The 15723-nt window shown below is 50.8% G+C and overlaps 1 protein-coding gene across 1 annotated transcript in view; it reads right to left on the reverse strand.

Moving 5' to 3' along the window:
* LOC311115540 (RNA-splicing ligase RtcB homolog) overlaps window positions 1–15723 on the reverse strand; it is a 70762-nt gene that overhangs the window by 18297 nt on the left and 36742 nt on the right. The window contains exon 11 of the mRNA XM_084190694.1: window positions 13591–13710. Within this exon, the coding sequence (XP_084046820.1) occupies window positions 13591–13710 (120 nt within the window). The remainder of the gene's footprint in view (window positions 1–13590; window positions 13711–15723) is intronic.

Raw genomic sequence — 15723 nt, forward strand, 5'->3', positions numbered from 1 at the left:
TTACCACACACTGAAACACTAGCTATGACCCACCCCTTACCACACACTGAAACACCCCTTACCACACACTGAAACACCCCTTACCACACACTGAAACACTAGCTATGACCCACCCCTTACCACACACTGAAACACCCCTTACCACACACTGAAACACTAGCCATGACCCACCCCTTAACACACACTGAAACACCCCTTACCACACACTGAAACACCCCTTACCACACACTGAAACACCCCTTACCACACACTGAAACACTAGCCATGACCCATCCCTTACCACACACTGAAACACTAGCCATGAGCCACCCCTTACCACACACTGAAACACCCCTTACCACACACTGAAACACTAGCCATGAGCCACCCCTTACCACACACTGAAACACTAGCCATGACCCACCCCTTACCACACACTGAAACACTAGCCATGAGCCACCCCTTACCACACACTGAAACACCCCTTACCACACACTGAAACACCCCTTACCACACACTGAAACACCCCTTACCACACACTGAAACACTAGCCATGACCCACCCCTTACCACACACTGAAACACCCCTTACCACACACTGAAACACTAGCCATGACCCACCCCTTTACACACTCAAACACTAGCCATGAGCCACCCCTTACCACACACTGAAACACCCCTTACCACACACTGAAACACTAGCCATGACCCACCCCTTACCACACACTGAAACACCCCTTACCACACACTGAAACACCCCTTACCACACACTGAAACACTAGCCATGAGCCACCCCTTACCACACACTGAAACACTAGTCATGAGCCACCCCTTACCACACACTGAAACACTAGCCATGACCCACCCCTTACCACACACTGAAACACTAGCCATGACCCACCCCTTACCACACACTGAAACACCCCTTACCACACACTGAAACACCCCTTACCACACACTGAAACACCCCTTACCACACTGAAACACCCCTTACCACACACTGAAACACTAGCCATGACCCACCCCTTACCACACACTGAAACACCCCTTACCACACACTGAAACACTAGCCATGACCCACCCCTTACCACACACTGAAACACTAGCCATGAGCCACCCCTTACCACACACTGAAACACCCCTTACCACACACTGAAACACTAGCCATGAGCCACCCCTTACCACACACTGAAACACTAGCCATGAGCCACCCCTTACCACACACTGAAACACTAGCCATGACCCACCCCTTACCACACACTGAAACACTAGCCATGAGCCCACCCCTTACCACACGCTGAAACACTAGCCATGACCCACCCCTTACCACACACTGAAACACCCCTTACCACACACTGAAACACTAGCCATGACCCACCCCTTACCACACACTGAAACACCCCTTACCACACACTGAAACACCCCTTACCACACGCTGAAACACTAGCCATGACCCACCCCTTACCACACACTGAAACACCCCTTACCACACACTGAAACACCCCTTACCACACGCTGAAACACTAGCCATGACCCACCCCTTACCACACACTGAAACACCCCTTACCACACACTGAAACACCCCTTACCACACACTGAAACACTAGCCATGACCCACCCCTTACCACACACTGAAACACCCCTTACCACACACTGAAATACTAGCCATGACCCACCCCTTACCACACACTGAAACACTAGCCATGACCCACCCCTTACCACACACTGAAACACCCCTTAACACACACTGAAACACCCCTTACCACACACTGAAACACTAGCCATGACCCACACCTTACCACACACTGAAACACTAGCCATGACCCACCCCTTACCACACACTGAAACACCCCTTACCACACACTGAAACACTAGCCATGAGCCACCCCTTACCACACACTGAAACACTAGCCATGACCCACCCCTTACCACACACTGAAACACTAGCCATGACCCACCCCTTACCACACACTGAAACACCCCTTACCACACACTGAAACACTAGCCATGACCCACCCCTTACCACACACTGAAACACTAGCCATGACCCACCCCTTACCACACACTGAAACACCCCTTAACACACACTGAAACACTAGCCATGACCCACACCTTACCACACACTGAAACACTAGCCATGACCCACCCCTTACCACACACTGAAACACCCCTTACCACACACTGAAACACTAGCCATGAGCCACCCCTTACCACACACTGAAACACTAGCCATGACCCACCCCTTACCACACACTGAAACACTAGCCATGACCCACCCCTTACCACACACTGAAACACCCCTTACCACACACTGAAACACCCCTTACCACACACTGAAACACTAGCCATGACCCACCCCTTACCACACACTGAAACACCCCTTACCACACACTGAAACACTAGCCATGACCCACCCCTTACCACACACTGAAACACTAGCCATGACCCACCCCTTACCACACGCTGAAACACCCCTTACCACACACTGAAACACTAGCCATGAGCCACCCCTTACCACACACTGAAACACTAGCCATGAGCCACCCCTAACCACACACTGAAACACCCCTTACCACACACTGAAACACTAGCCATGACCCACCCCTTACCACACACTGAAACACCCCTTACCACACACTGAAACACTAGCCATGACCCACCCCTTACCACACACTGAAACACCCCTTACCACACACTGAAACACTAGCCATGAGCCACCCCTTACCACACACTGAAACACTAGCCATGACCCACCCCTTACCACACACTGAAACACCCCTTACCACACACTGAAACACTAGCCATGACCCACCCCTTACCACACACTGAAACACTAGCCATGACCCACCCCTTACCACACACTGAAACACCCCTTACCACACACTGAAACACTAGCCATGACCCACCCCTTACCACACACTGAAACACTAGCCATGACCCACCCCTTAACACACACTGAAACACCCCTTACCACACACTGAAACACTAGCCATGAGCCACCCCTTACCACACACTGAAACACTAGCCATGAGCCACCCCTTACCACACACTGAAACACTAGCCATGACCCACCCCTTACCACACACTGAAACACCCCTTACCACACACTGAAACACTAGCCATGAGCCACCCCTTACCACACACTGAAACACTAGCCATGACCCACCCCTTACCACACACTGAAACACCCCTTACCACACACTGAAACACCCCTTACCACACACTGAAACACTAGCCATGACCCACCCCTTACCACACACTGAAACACCCCTTACCACACACTGACCCACCCCTTACCACACACTGAAACACCCCTTACCACACACTGAAACACCCCTTACCACACACTGAAACACTAGCCATGACCCACCCCTTAACACACACTGAAACACCCCTTACCACACACTGAAACACTAGCCATGAGCCACCCCTTACCACACACTGAAACACTAGCCATGACCCACCCCTTACCACACACTGAAACACTAGCTATGACCCACCCCTTACCACACACTGAAACACCCCTTACCACACACTGAAACACCCCTTACCACACACTGAAACACTAGCTATGACCCACCCCTTACCACACACTGAAACACCCCTTACCACACACTGAAACACTAGCCATGACCCACCCCTTAACACACACTGAAACACCCCTTACCACACACTGAAACACCCCTTACCACACACTGAAACACCCCTTACCACACACTGAAACACTAGCCATGACCCATCCCTTACCACACACTGAAACACTAGCCATGAGCCACCCCTTACCACACACTGAAACACCCCTTACCACACACTGAAACACTAGCCATGAGCCACCCCTTACCACACACTGAAACACTAGCCATGACCCACCCCTTACCACACACTGAAACACTAGCCATGAGCCACCCCTTACCACACACTGAAACACCCCTTACCACACACTGAAACACCCCTTACCACACACTGAAACACCCCTTACCACACACTGAAACACTAGCCATGACCCACCCCTTACCACACACTGAAACACCCCTTACCACACACTGAAACACTAGCCATGACCCACCCCTTTACACACTCAAACACTAGCCATGAGCCACCCCTTACCACACACTGAAACACCCCTTACCACACACTGAAACACTAGCCATGACCCACCCCTTACCACACACTGAAACACCCCTTACCACACACTGAAACACCCCTTACCACACACTGAAACACTAGCCATGAGCCACCCCTTACCACACACTGAAACACTAGTCATGAGCCACCCCTTACCACACACTGAAACACTAGCCATGACCCACCCCTTACCACACACTGAAACACTAGCCATGACCCACCCCTTACCACACACTGAAACACCCCTTACCACACACTGAAACACCCCTTACCACACACTGAAACACCCCTTACCACACTGAAACACCCCTTACCACACACTGAAACACTAGCCATGACCCACCCCTTACCACACACTGAAACACCCCTTACCACACACTGAAACACTAGCCATGACCCACCCCTTACCACACACTGAAACACTAGCCATGAGCCACCCCTTACCACACACTGAAACACCCCTTACCACACACTGAAACACTAGCCATGAGCCACCCCTTACCACACACTGAAACACTAGCCATGAGCCACCCCTTACCACACACTGAAACACTAGCCATGACCCACCCCTTACCACACACTGAAACACTAGCCATGAGCCCACCCCTTACCACACGCTGAAACACTAGCCATGACCCACCCCTTACCACACACTGAAACACCCCTTACCACACACTGAAACACTAGCCATGACCCACCCCTTACCACACACTGAAACACCCCTTACCACACACTGAAACACCCCTTACCACACGCTGAAACACTAGCCATGACCCACCCCTTACCACACACTGAAACACCCCTTACCACACACTGAAACACCCCTTACCACACGCTGAAACACTAGCCATGACCCACCCCTTACCACACACTGAAACACCCCTTACCACACACTGAAACACCCCTTACCACACACTGAAACACTAGCCATGACCCACCCCTTACCACACACTGAAACACCCCTTACCACACACTGAAATACTAGCCATGACCCACCCCTTACCACACACTGAAACACTAGCCATGACCCACCCCTTACCACACACTGAAACACCCCTTAACACACACTGAAACACCCCTTACCACACACTGAAACACTAGCCATGACCCACACCTTACCACACACTGAAACACTAGCCATGACCCACCCCTTACCACACACTGAAACACCCCTTACCACACACTGAAACACTAGCCATGAGCCACCCCTTACCACACACTGAAACACTAGCCATGACCCACCCCTTACCACACACTGAAACACTAGCCATGACCCACCCCTTACCACACACTGAAACACCCCTTACCACACACTGAAACACTAGCCATGACCCACCCCTTACCACACACTGAAACACTAGCCATGACCCACCCCTTACCACACGCTGAAACACCCCTTACCACACACTGAAACACTAGCCATGAGCCACCCCTTACCACACACTGAAACACTAGCCATGAGCCACCCCTTACCACACACTGAAACACCCCTTACCACACACTGAAACACTAGCCATGACCCACCCCTTACCACACACTGAAACACCCCTTACCACACACTGAAACACCCCTTACCACACACTGAAACACTAGCCATGACCCACCCCTTACCACACACTGAAACACCCCTTACCACACTGAAACACCCCTTACCACACACTGAAACACTAGCCATGACCCACCCCTTACCACACACTGAAACACCCCTTACCACACACTGAAACACTAGCCATGACCCACCCCTTACCACACACTGAAACACTAGCCATGAGCCACCCCTTACCACACACTGAAACACCCCATACCACACACTGAAACACTAGCCATGACCCACCCCTTACCACACAATGAAACACCCCTTACCACACACTGAAACACCCCTTACCACACACTGAAACACTAGCCATGAGCCACCCCTTACCACACACTGAAACACTAGCCATGAGCCACCCCTTACCACACACTGAAACACTAGCCATGACCCACCCCTTACCACACACTGAAACACCCCTTACCACACACTGAAACACTAGCCATGACCCACCCCTTACCACACACTGAAACACCCCTTACCACACACTGAAACACCCCTTACCACACGCTGAAACACTAGCCATGACCCACCCCTTACCACACACTGAAACACCCCTTACCACACACTGAAACACCCCTTACCACACGCTGAAACACTAGCCATGACCCACCCCTTACCACACACTGAAACACCCCTTACCACACACTGAAACACCCCTTACCACACACTGAAACACTAGCCATGACCCACCCCTTACCACACACTGAAACACCCCTTACCACACACTGAAACACTAGCCATGACCCACCCCTTACCACACACTGAAACACTAGCCATGACCCACCCCTTACCACACACTGAAACACCCCTTAACACACACTGAAACACTAGCCATGACCCACACCTTACCACACACTGAAACACTAGCCATGACCCACCCCTTACCACACACTGAAACACCCCTTACCACACACTGAAACACTAGCCATGAGCCACCCCTTACCACACACTGAAACACTAGCCATGACCCACCCCTTACCACACACTGAAACACTAGCCATGACCCACCCCTTACCACACACTGAAACACCCCTTACCACACACTGAAACACCCCTTACCACACACTGAAACACTAGCCATGACCCACCCCTTACCACACACTGAAACACCCCTTACCACACACTGAAACACTAGCCATGACCCACCCCTTACCACACACTGAAACACTAGCCATGACCCACCCCTTACCACACGCTGAAACACCCCTTACCACACACTGAAACACTAGCCATGAGCCACCCCTTACCACACACTGAAACACTAGCCATGAGCCACCCCTTACCACACACTGAAACACCCCTTACCACACACTGAAACACTAGCCATGACCCACCCCTTACCACACACTGAAACACCCCTTACCACACACTGAAACACTAGCCATGACCCACCCCTTACCACACACTGAAACACCCCTTACCACACACTGAAACACTAGCCATGAGCCACCCCTTACCACACACTGAAACACTAGCCATGACCCACCCCTTACCACACACTGAAACACCCCTTACCACACACTGAAACACTAGCCATGACCCACCCCTTACCACACACTGAAACACTAGCCATGACCCACCCCTTACCACACACTGAAACACCCCTTACCACACACTGAAACACTAGCCATGACCCACCCCTTACCACACACTGAAACACTAGCCATGACCCACCCCTTAACACACACTGAAACACCCCTTACCACACACTGAAACACTAGCCATGAGCCACCCCTTACCACACACTGAAACACTAGCCATGAGCCACCCCTTACCACACACTGAAACACTAGCCATGACCCACCCCTTACCACACACTGAAACACTAGCCATGACCCACCCCTTACCACACACTGAAACACCCCTTACCACACACTGAAACACCCCTTACCACACACTGAAACACTAGCCATGACCCATCCCTTACCACACACTGAAACACCCCTTACCACACACTGAAACACCCCTTACCACACACTGAAACACTAGCCATGACCCACCCCTTACCACACACTGAAACACTAGCCATGACCCACCCCTTACCACACACTGAAACACCCCTTACCACACTGAAACACCCCTTACCACACACTGAAACACTAGCCATGAGCCACCCCTTACCACACACTGAAACACCCCTTACCACACACTGAAACACCCCTTACCACACACTGAAACACTAGCCATGACCCATCCCTTACCACACACTGAAACACTAGCCATGAGCCACCCCTTACCACACACTGAAACACTAGCCATGACCCACCCCTTACCACACACTGAAACACCCCTTACCACACACTGAAACACCCCTTACCACACACTGAAACACTAGCCATGACCCACCCCTTACCACACGCTGAAACACTAGCCATGACCCACCCCTTACCACACACTGAAACACCCCTTACCACACACTGAAACACCCCTTACCACACACTGAAACACTAGCCATGACCCATCCCTTACCACACACTGAAACACCCCTTACCACACACTGAAACACTAGCCATGACCCACCCCTTACCACACACTGAAACACTAGCCATGAGCCACCCCTTACCACACACTGAAACACTAGCCATGACCCACCCCTTACCACACACTGAAACACCCCTTACCACACACTGAAACAACCCTTACCACACACTGAAACACCCCTTACCACACACTGAAACACTAGCTATGACCCACCCCTTACCACACACTGAAACACCCCTTACCACACACTGAAACACTAGCCATGAGCCACCCCTTACCACACACTGAAACACTAGCCATGACCCACCCCTTACCACACACTGAAACACCCCTTACCACACACTGAAACACTAGCCATGAGCCACCCCTTACCACACACTGAAACACTAGCCATGACCCACCCCTTACCACACACTGAAACACCCCTTACCACACACTGAAACACTAGCCATGAGCCACCCCTTACCACACACTGAAACACTAGCCATGACCCACCCCTTACCACACACTGAAACACCCCTTACCACACACTGAAACACCCCTTACCACACACTGAAACACTAGCCATGAGCCACCCCTTACCACACACTGAAACACTAGCTATGACCCACCCCTTACCACACACTGAAACACCCCTTACCACACACTGAAACACCCCTTACCACACACTGAAACACTAGCCATGACCCACCCCTTAACACACACTGAAACACCCCTTACCACACACTGAAACACTAGCCATGAGCCACCCCTTACCACACACTGAAACACTAGCCATGACCCACCCCTTACCACACACTGAAACACTAGCTATGACCCACCCCTTACCACACACTGAAACACCCCTTACCACACACTGAAACACCCCTTACCACACACTGAAACACTAGCCATGACCCATCCCTTACCACACACTGAAACACTAGCCATGAGCCACCCCTTACCACACACTGAAACACTAGCCATGACCCACCCCTTACCACACACTGAAACACCCCTTACCACACACTGAAACACCCCTTACCACACACTGAAACACTAGCCATGACCCATCCCTTACCACACACTGAAACACCCCTTACCACACACTGAAACACTAGCCATGACCCACCCCTTACCACACACTGAAACACTAGCCATGAGCCACCCCTTACCACACACTGAAACACTAGCCATGACCCACCCCTTACCACACACTGAAACACCCCTTACCACACACTGAAACACCCCTTACCACACACTGAAACACCCCTTACCACACACTGAAACACTAGCTATGACCCACCCCTTACCACACACTGAAACACCCCTTACCACACACTGAAACACTAGCCATGAGCCACCCCTTACCACACACTGAAACACTAGCCATGACCCACCCCTTACCACACACTGAAACACCCCTTACCACACACTGAAACACCCCTTACCACACACTGAAACACCCCTTACCACACACTGAAACACTAGCCATGACCCACCCCTTACCACACACTGAAACACTAGCCATGACCCACCCCTTACCACACACTGAAACACCCCTTACCACACACTGAAACACTAGCCATGACCCACCCCTTACCACACGCTGAAACACTAGCCATGACCCACCCCTTACCACACACTGAAACACCCCTTACCACACACTGAAACACCCCTTACCACACACTGAAACACTAGCCATGACCCATCCCTTACCACACACTGAAACACCCCTTACCACACACTGAAACACTAGCCATGACCCACCCCTTACCACACACTGAAACACTAGCCATGAGCCACCCCTTACCACACACTGAAACACTAGCCATGACCCACCCCTTACCACACACTGAAACACCCCTTACCACACACTGAAACAACCCTTACCACACACTGAAACACCCCTTACCACACACTGAAACACTAGCTATGACCCACCCCTTACCACACACTGAAACACCCCTTACCACACACTGAAACACTAGCCATGAGCCACCCCTTACCACACACTGAAACACTAGCCATGACCCACCCCTTACCACACACTGAAACACCCCTTACCACACACTGAAACACTAGCCATGAGCCACCCCTTACCACACACTGAAACACTAGCCATGACCCACCCCTTACCACACACTGAAACACCCCTTACCACACACTGAAACACTAGCCATGAGCCACCCCTTACCACACACTGAAACACTAGCCATGACCCACCCCTTACCACACACTGAAACACCCCTTACCACACACTGAAACACCCCTTACCACACACTGAAACACTAGCCATGACCCACCCCTTACCACACACTGAAACACTAGCTATGACCCACCCCTTACCACACACTGAAACACCCCTTACCACACACTGAAACACCCCTTACCACACACTGAAACACTAGCCATGACCCACCCCTTAACACACACTGAAACACCCCTTACCACACACTGAAACACTAGCCATGAGCCACCCCTTACCACACACTGAAACACTAGCCATGACCCACCCCTTACCACACACTGAAACACTAGCTATGACCCACCCCTTACCACACACTGAAACACCCCTTACCACACACTGAAACACCCCTTACCACACACTGAAACACTAGCCATGACCCATCCCTTACCACACACTGAAACACTAGCCATGAGCCACCCCTTACCACACACTGAAACACTAGCCATGACCCACCCCTTACCACACACTGAAACACCCCTTACCACACACTGAAACACCCCTTACCACACACAGAAACACTAGCCATGACCCACCCCTTACCACACGCTGAAACACTAGCCATGACCCACCCCTTACCACACACTGAAACACCCCTTACCACACACTGAAACACCCCTTACCACACACTGAAACACTAGCCATGACCCATCCCTTACCACACACTGAAACACCCCTTACCACACACTGAAACACTAGCCATGACCCACCCCTTACCACACACTGAAACACTAGCCATGAGCCACCCCTTACCACACACTGAAACACTAGCCATGACCCACCCCTTACCACACACTGAAACACCCCTTACCACACACTGAAACACCCCTTACCACACACTGAAACACCCCTTACCACACACTGAAACACTAGCTATGACCCACCCCTTACCACACACTGAAACACCCCTTACCACACACTGAAACACTAGCCATGAGCCACCCCTTACCACACACTGAAACACTAGCCATGACCCACCCCTTACCACACACTGAAACACCCCTTACCACACACTGAAACACCCCTTACCACACACTGAAACACCCCTTACCACACACTGAAACACTAGCCATGACCCACCCCTTACCACACACTGAAACACTAGCCATGACCCACCCCTTACCACACACTGAAACACCCCTTACCACACACTGAAACACTAGCCATGAGCCACCCCTTACCACACACTGAAACACTAGCCATGACCCACCCCTTACCACACACTGAAACACCCCTTACCACAAACTGAAACACTAGCCATGAGCCACCCCTTACCACACACTGAAACACTAGCCATGACCCACCCCTTACCACACACTGAAACACCCCTTACCACACACTGAAACACCCCTTACCACACACTGAAACACTAGCCATGACCCACCCCTTACCACACACTGAAACACTAGCTATGACCCACCCCTTACCACACACTGAAACACCCCTTACCACACACTGAAACACCCCTTACCACACACTGAAACACTAGCCATGACCCACCCCTTAACACACACTGAAACACCCCTTACCACACACTGAAACACTAGCCATGAGCCACCCCTTACCACACACTGAAACACTAGCCATGACCCACCCCTTACCACACACTGAAACACTAGCTATGACCCACCCCTTACCACACACTGAAACACCCCTTACCACACACTGAAACACCCCTTACCACACACTGAAACACTAGCCATGACCCACCCCTTACCACACACTGAAACACTAGCCATGACCCACCCCTTACCACACACTGAAACACCCCTTACCACACACTGAAACACTAGCCATGACCCACCCCTTACCACACACTGAAACACTAGCCATGACCCACCCCTTACCACACACTGAAACACTAGCCATGAGCCATCCCTTACCACACACTGAAACACCCCTTACCACACACTGAAACACTAGCCATGACCCACCCCTTACCACACACTGAAACACCCCTTACCACACACTGAAACACTAGCTATGACCCACCCCTTACCACACACTGAAACACCCCTTACCACACACTGAAACACTAGCCATGACCCACCCCTTACCACACACTGAAACACCCCTTACCACACACTGAAACACTAGCTATGACCCACCCCTTACCACACACTGAAACACCCCTTACCACACACTGAAACACTAGCCATGAGCCACCCCTTACCACACACTGAAACACTAGCCATGACCCACCCCTTACCACACACTGAAACACCCCTTACCACACACTGAAACACTAGCCATGACCCACCCCTTACCACACACTGAAACACCCCTTACCACACTGAAACACCCCTTACCACACACTGAAACACTAGCCATGACCCACCCCTTAACACACACTGAAACACCCCTTACCACACACTGAAACACTAGCTATGACCCACCCCTTACCACACACTGAAACACCCCTTACCACACACTGAAACACTAGCTATGACCCACCCCTTACCACACACTGAAACACCCCTTACCACACACTGAAACACTAGCTATGACCCACCCCTTACCACACACTGAAACACCCCTTACCACACACTGAAACACTAGCCATGAGCCACCCCTTACCACACACTGAAACACTAGCCATGACCCACCCCTTACCACACACTGAAACACCCCTTACCACACACTGAAACACTAGCCATGACCCACCCCTTACCACACACTGAAACACCCCTTACCACACTGAAACACCCCTTACCACACACTGAAACACTAGCCATGACCCACCCCTTAACACACACTGAAACACCCCTTACCACACACTGAAACACTAGCCATGAGCCACCCCTTACCACACACTGAAACACCCCTTACCACACACTGAAACACTAGCCATGAGCCACCCCTTACCACACACTGAAACACTAGCCATGACCCACCCCTTACCACACACTGAAACACCCCTTACCACACACTGAAACACTAGCCATGAGCCACCCCTTACCACACACTGAAACACCCCTTACCACACACTGAAACACTAGCCATGAGCCACCCCTTACCACACACTGAAACACTAGCCATGAGCCATCCCTTAACACACTGTAGTGTTTAAAATACTGCTCTTTTAAATAGTTTTATTTCTGTGCTCAAGAGGCTGGCCGCTAAAGCTCATCCAGGACACGTCTTCCCCCTGACACCATGACTAGTTTGGGCGAAGCGAAGCCTACCTCTTCCATGACTAGTTTGGGCGAAGCCACCCTGATGGCGATACCCTTGTCTGCCAGCTTGTCCAACACGTCCTGGAAGTCCAGGTTCCTGCGGGATTTGGCCCGAGACAGAGCCCGACCCTGGAGACAGAGACAGGAGAAGAGTTAAATGTTGAGTGATAGATAAAACATGTAGTTATTCTGTAACTAAGAGGGAATAGGTTCTTGATAATGAAGAGACGGATGCAGTAGATCGTTACTTGTTATAGTATGGAGATTCCTTATCCAGTTACAACAGTAATGTAACACAGGTAAGGGGAACACTGGGTAGACAGAGGTAGAAGCATGTGACTGACTGATGGAGTAACGGGAAAGAGACATGGAGACAGAGAGGTGCAGTAAAGAGACATGGAGACAGAGAGGTGCAGTAAAGAGACAGAGAGGTGTAGTAAAGAGACATGGAGACAGAGAGGTGTAGTAAAGAGACATGGAGACAGAGAGGTGTAGTAAAGAGACATGGAGACAGAGAGGTGTAGTAAAGAGACATGGAGACAGAGAGGTGCAGTAAAGAGACATGGAGACAGAGGTGCAGTAAAGAGACAGAGAGGTGTAGTAAAGAGACATGGAGACAGAGAGGTGTAGTAAAGAGACATGGAGACAGAGAGGTGCAGTAAAGAGACATGGAGACAGAGAGGTGCAGTAAAGAGACATGGAGACAGAGAGGTGCAGTAAAGAGACATGGAGACAGAGAGGTGTAGTAAAGAGACATGGAGACAGAGAGGTGTAGTAAAGAGACATGGAGACAGAGAGGTGCAGTAAAGAGACATGGAGACAGAGAGGTGCAGTAAAGAGACATGGAGACAGAGAGGTGTAGTAAAGAGACATGGAGACAGAGAGGTGTAGTAAAGAGACATGGAGACAGAGAGGTGTAGTAAAGAGACATGGAGACAGAGAGGTGCAGTAAAGAGACATGGAGACAGAGAGGTGTAGTAAAGAGACAGAGAGGTATAGTAAAGAGACATGGAGACAGAGAGGTGTAGTAAAGAGACAGAGAGGTGTAGTAAAGAGACATGGAGACAGAGAGGTGTAGTAAAGAGACATGGAGACAGAGAGGTGTAGTAAAGAGACATGGAGACAGAGAGGTGCAGTAAAGAGACATGAGACAGAGGTGCAGTAAAGAGACATGGAGACAGAGAGGTGTAGTAAAGAGACATGGAGACAGAGGTGCAGTAAAGAGACATGGAGACAGAGAGGTGCAGTATGGAGACAGAGAGGTGCAGTAAAGAGACAGAGAGGTGCAGTAAAGAGACATGGAGACAGAGAGGTGCAGTAAAGAGACATGGAGACAGAGAGGTGCAGTAAAGAGACATGGAGACAGAGAGGTGCAGTAAAGAGACATGGAGACAGAGAGGTGCAATAAAGAGACATGGAGACAGAGAGGTGCAGTAAAGAGACATGGAGACAGAGAGGTGTAGTAAAGAGACATGGAGACAGAGAGGTACAGTAAAGAGACATGGAGACAGAGAGGTGCAATAAAGAGACATGGAGACAGAGAGGTGCAGTAAAGAGACATGGAGACAGAGAGGTGTAGTAAAGAGACATGGAGACAGAGAGGTGTAGTAAAGAGACATGGAGACAGAGAGGTGCAGTAAAGAGACATGGAGACAGAGAGGTGTAGTAAAGAGACATGGAGACAGAGAGGTGCAGTAAAGAGAAAGAGACATGGAGACAGAGAGGTGCAGTAAAGAGAAAGAGACATGGAGACAGAGAGGTGCAATAAAGAGACATGGAGACAGAGAGGTGCAGTAAAGAGACATGGAGACAGAGAGGTGCAATAAAGAGACATGGAGACAGAGAGGTGCAGTAAAGAGACATGGAGACAGAGAGGTGCAGTAAAGAGACAGAGAGGTGCAGTAAAGAGACATGAGACAGAGAGGTGCAGTAAAGAGACATGGAGACAGAGAGGTGCAGTAAAGAGACAGAGAGGTGCAGTAAAGAGACATGGAGACAGAGAGGTGCAGTAAAGAGACAGAGAGGTGCAGTAAAGAGACAGAGAGGTGCAGTAAAGAGACAGAGAGGTGCAGTAAAGAGACAGAGAGGTGTAGTAAAGAGACATGGAGACAGAGAGGTGCAGTAAAGAGACATGGAGACAGA

Source organism: Coregonus lavaretus (genome assembly GCF_964263955.1).
Source record: "Coregonus lavaretus genome assembly, contig: HAP1_SCAFFOLD_648, whole genome shotgun sequence".
Taxonomy (NCBI): domain Eukaryota; kingdom Metazoa; phylum Chordata; class Actinopteri; order Salmoniformes; family Salmonidae; genus Coregonus; species Coregonus lavaretus.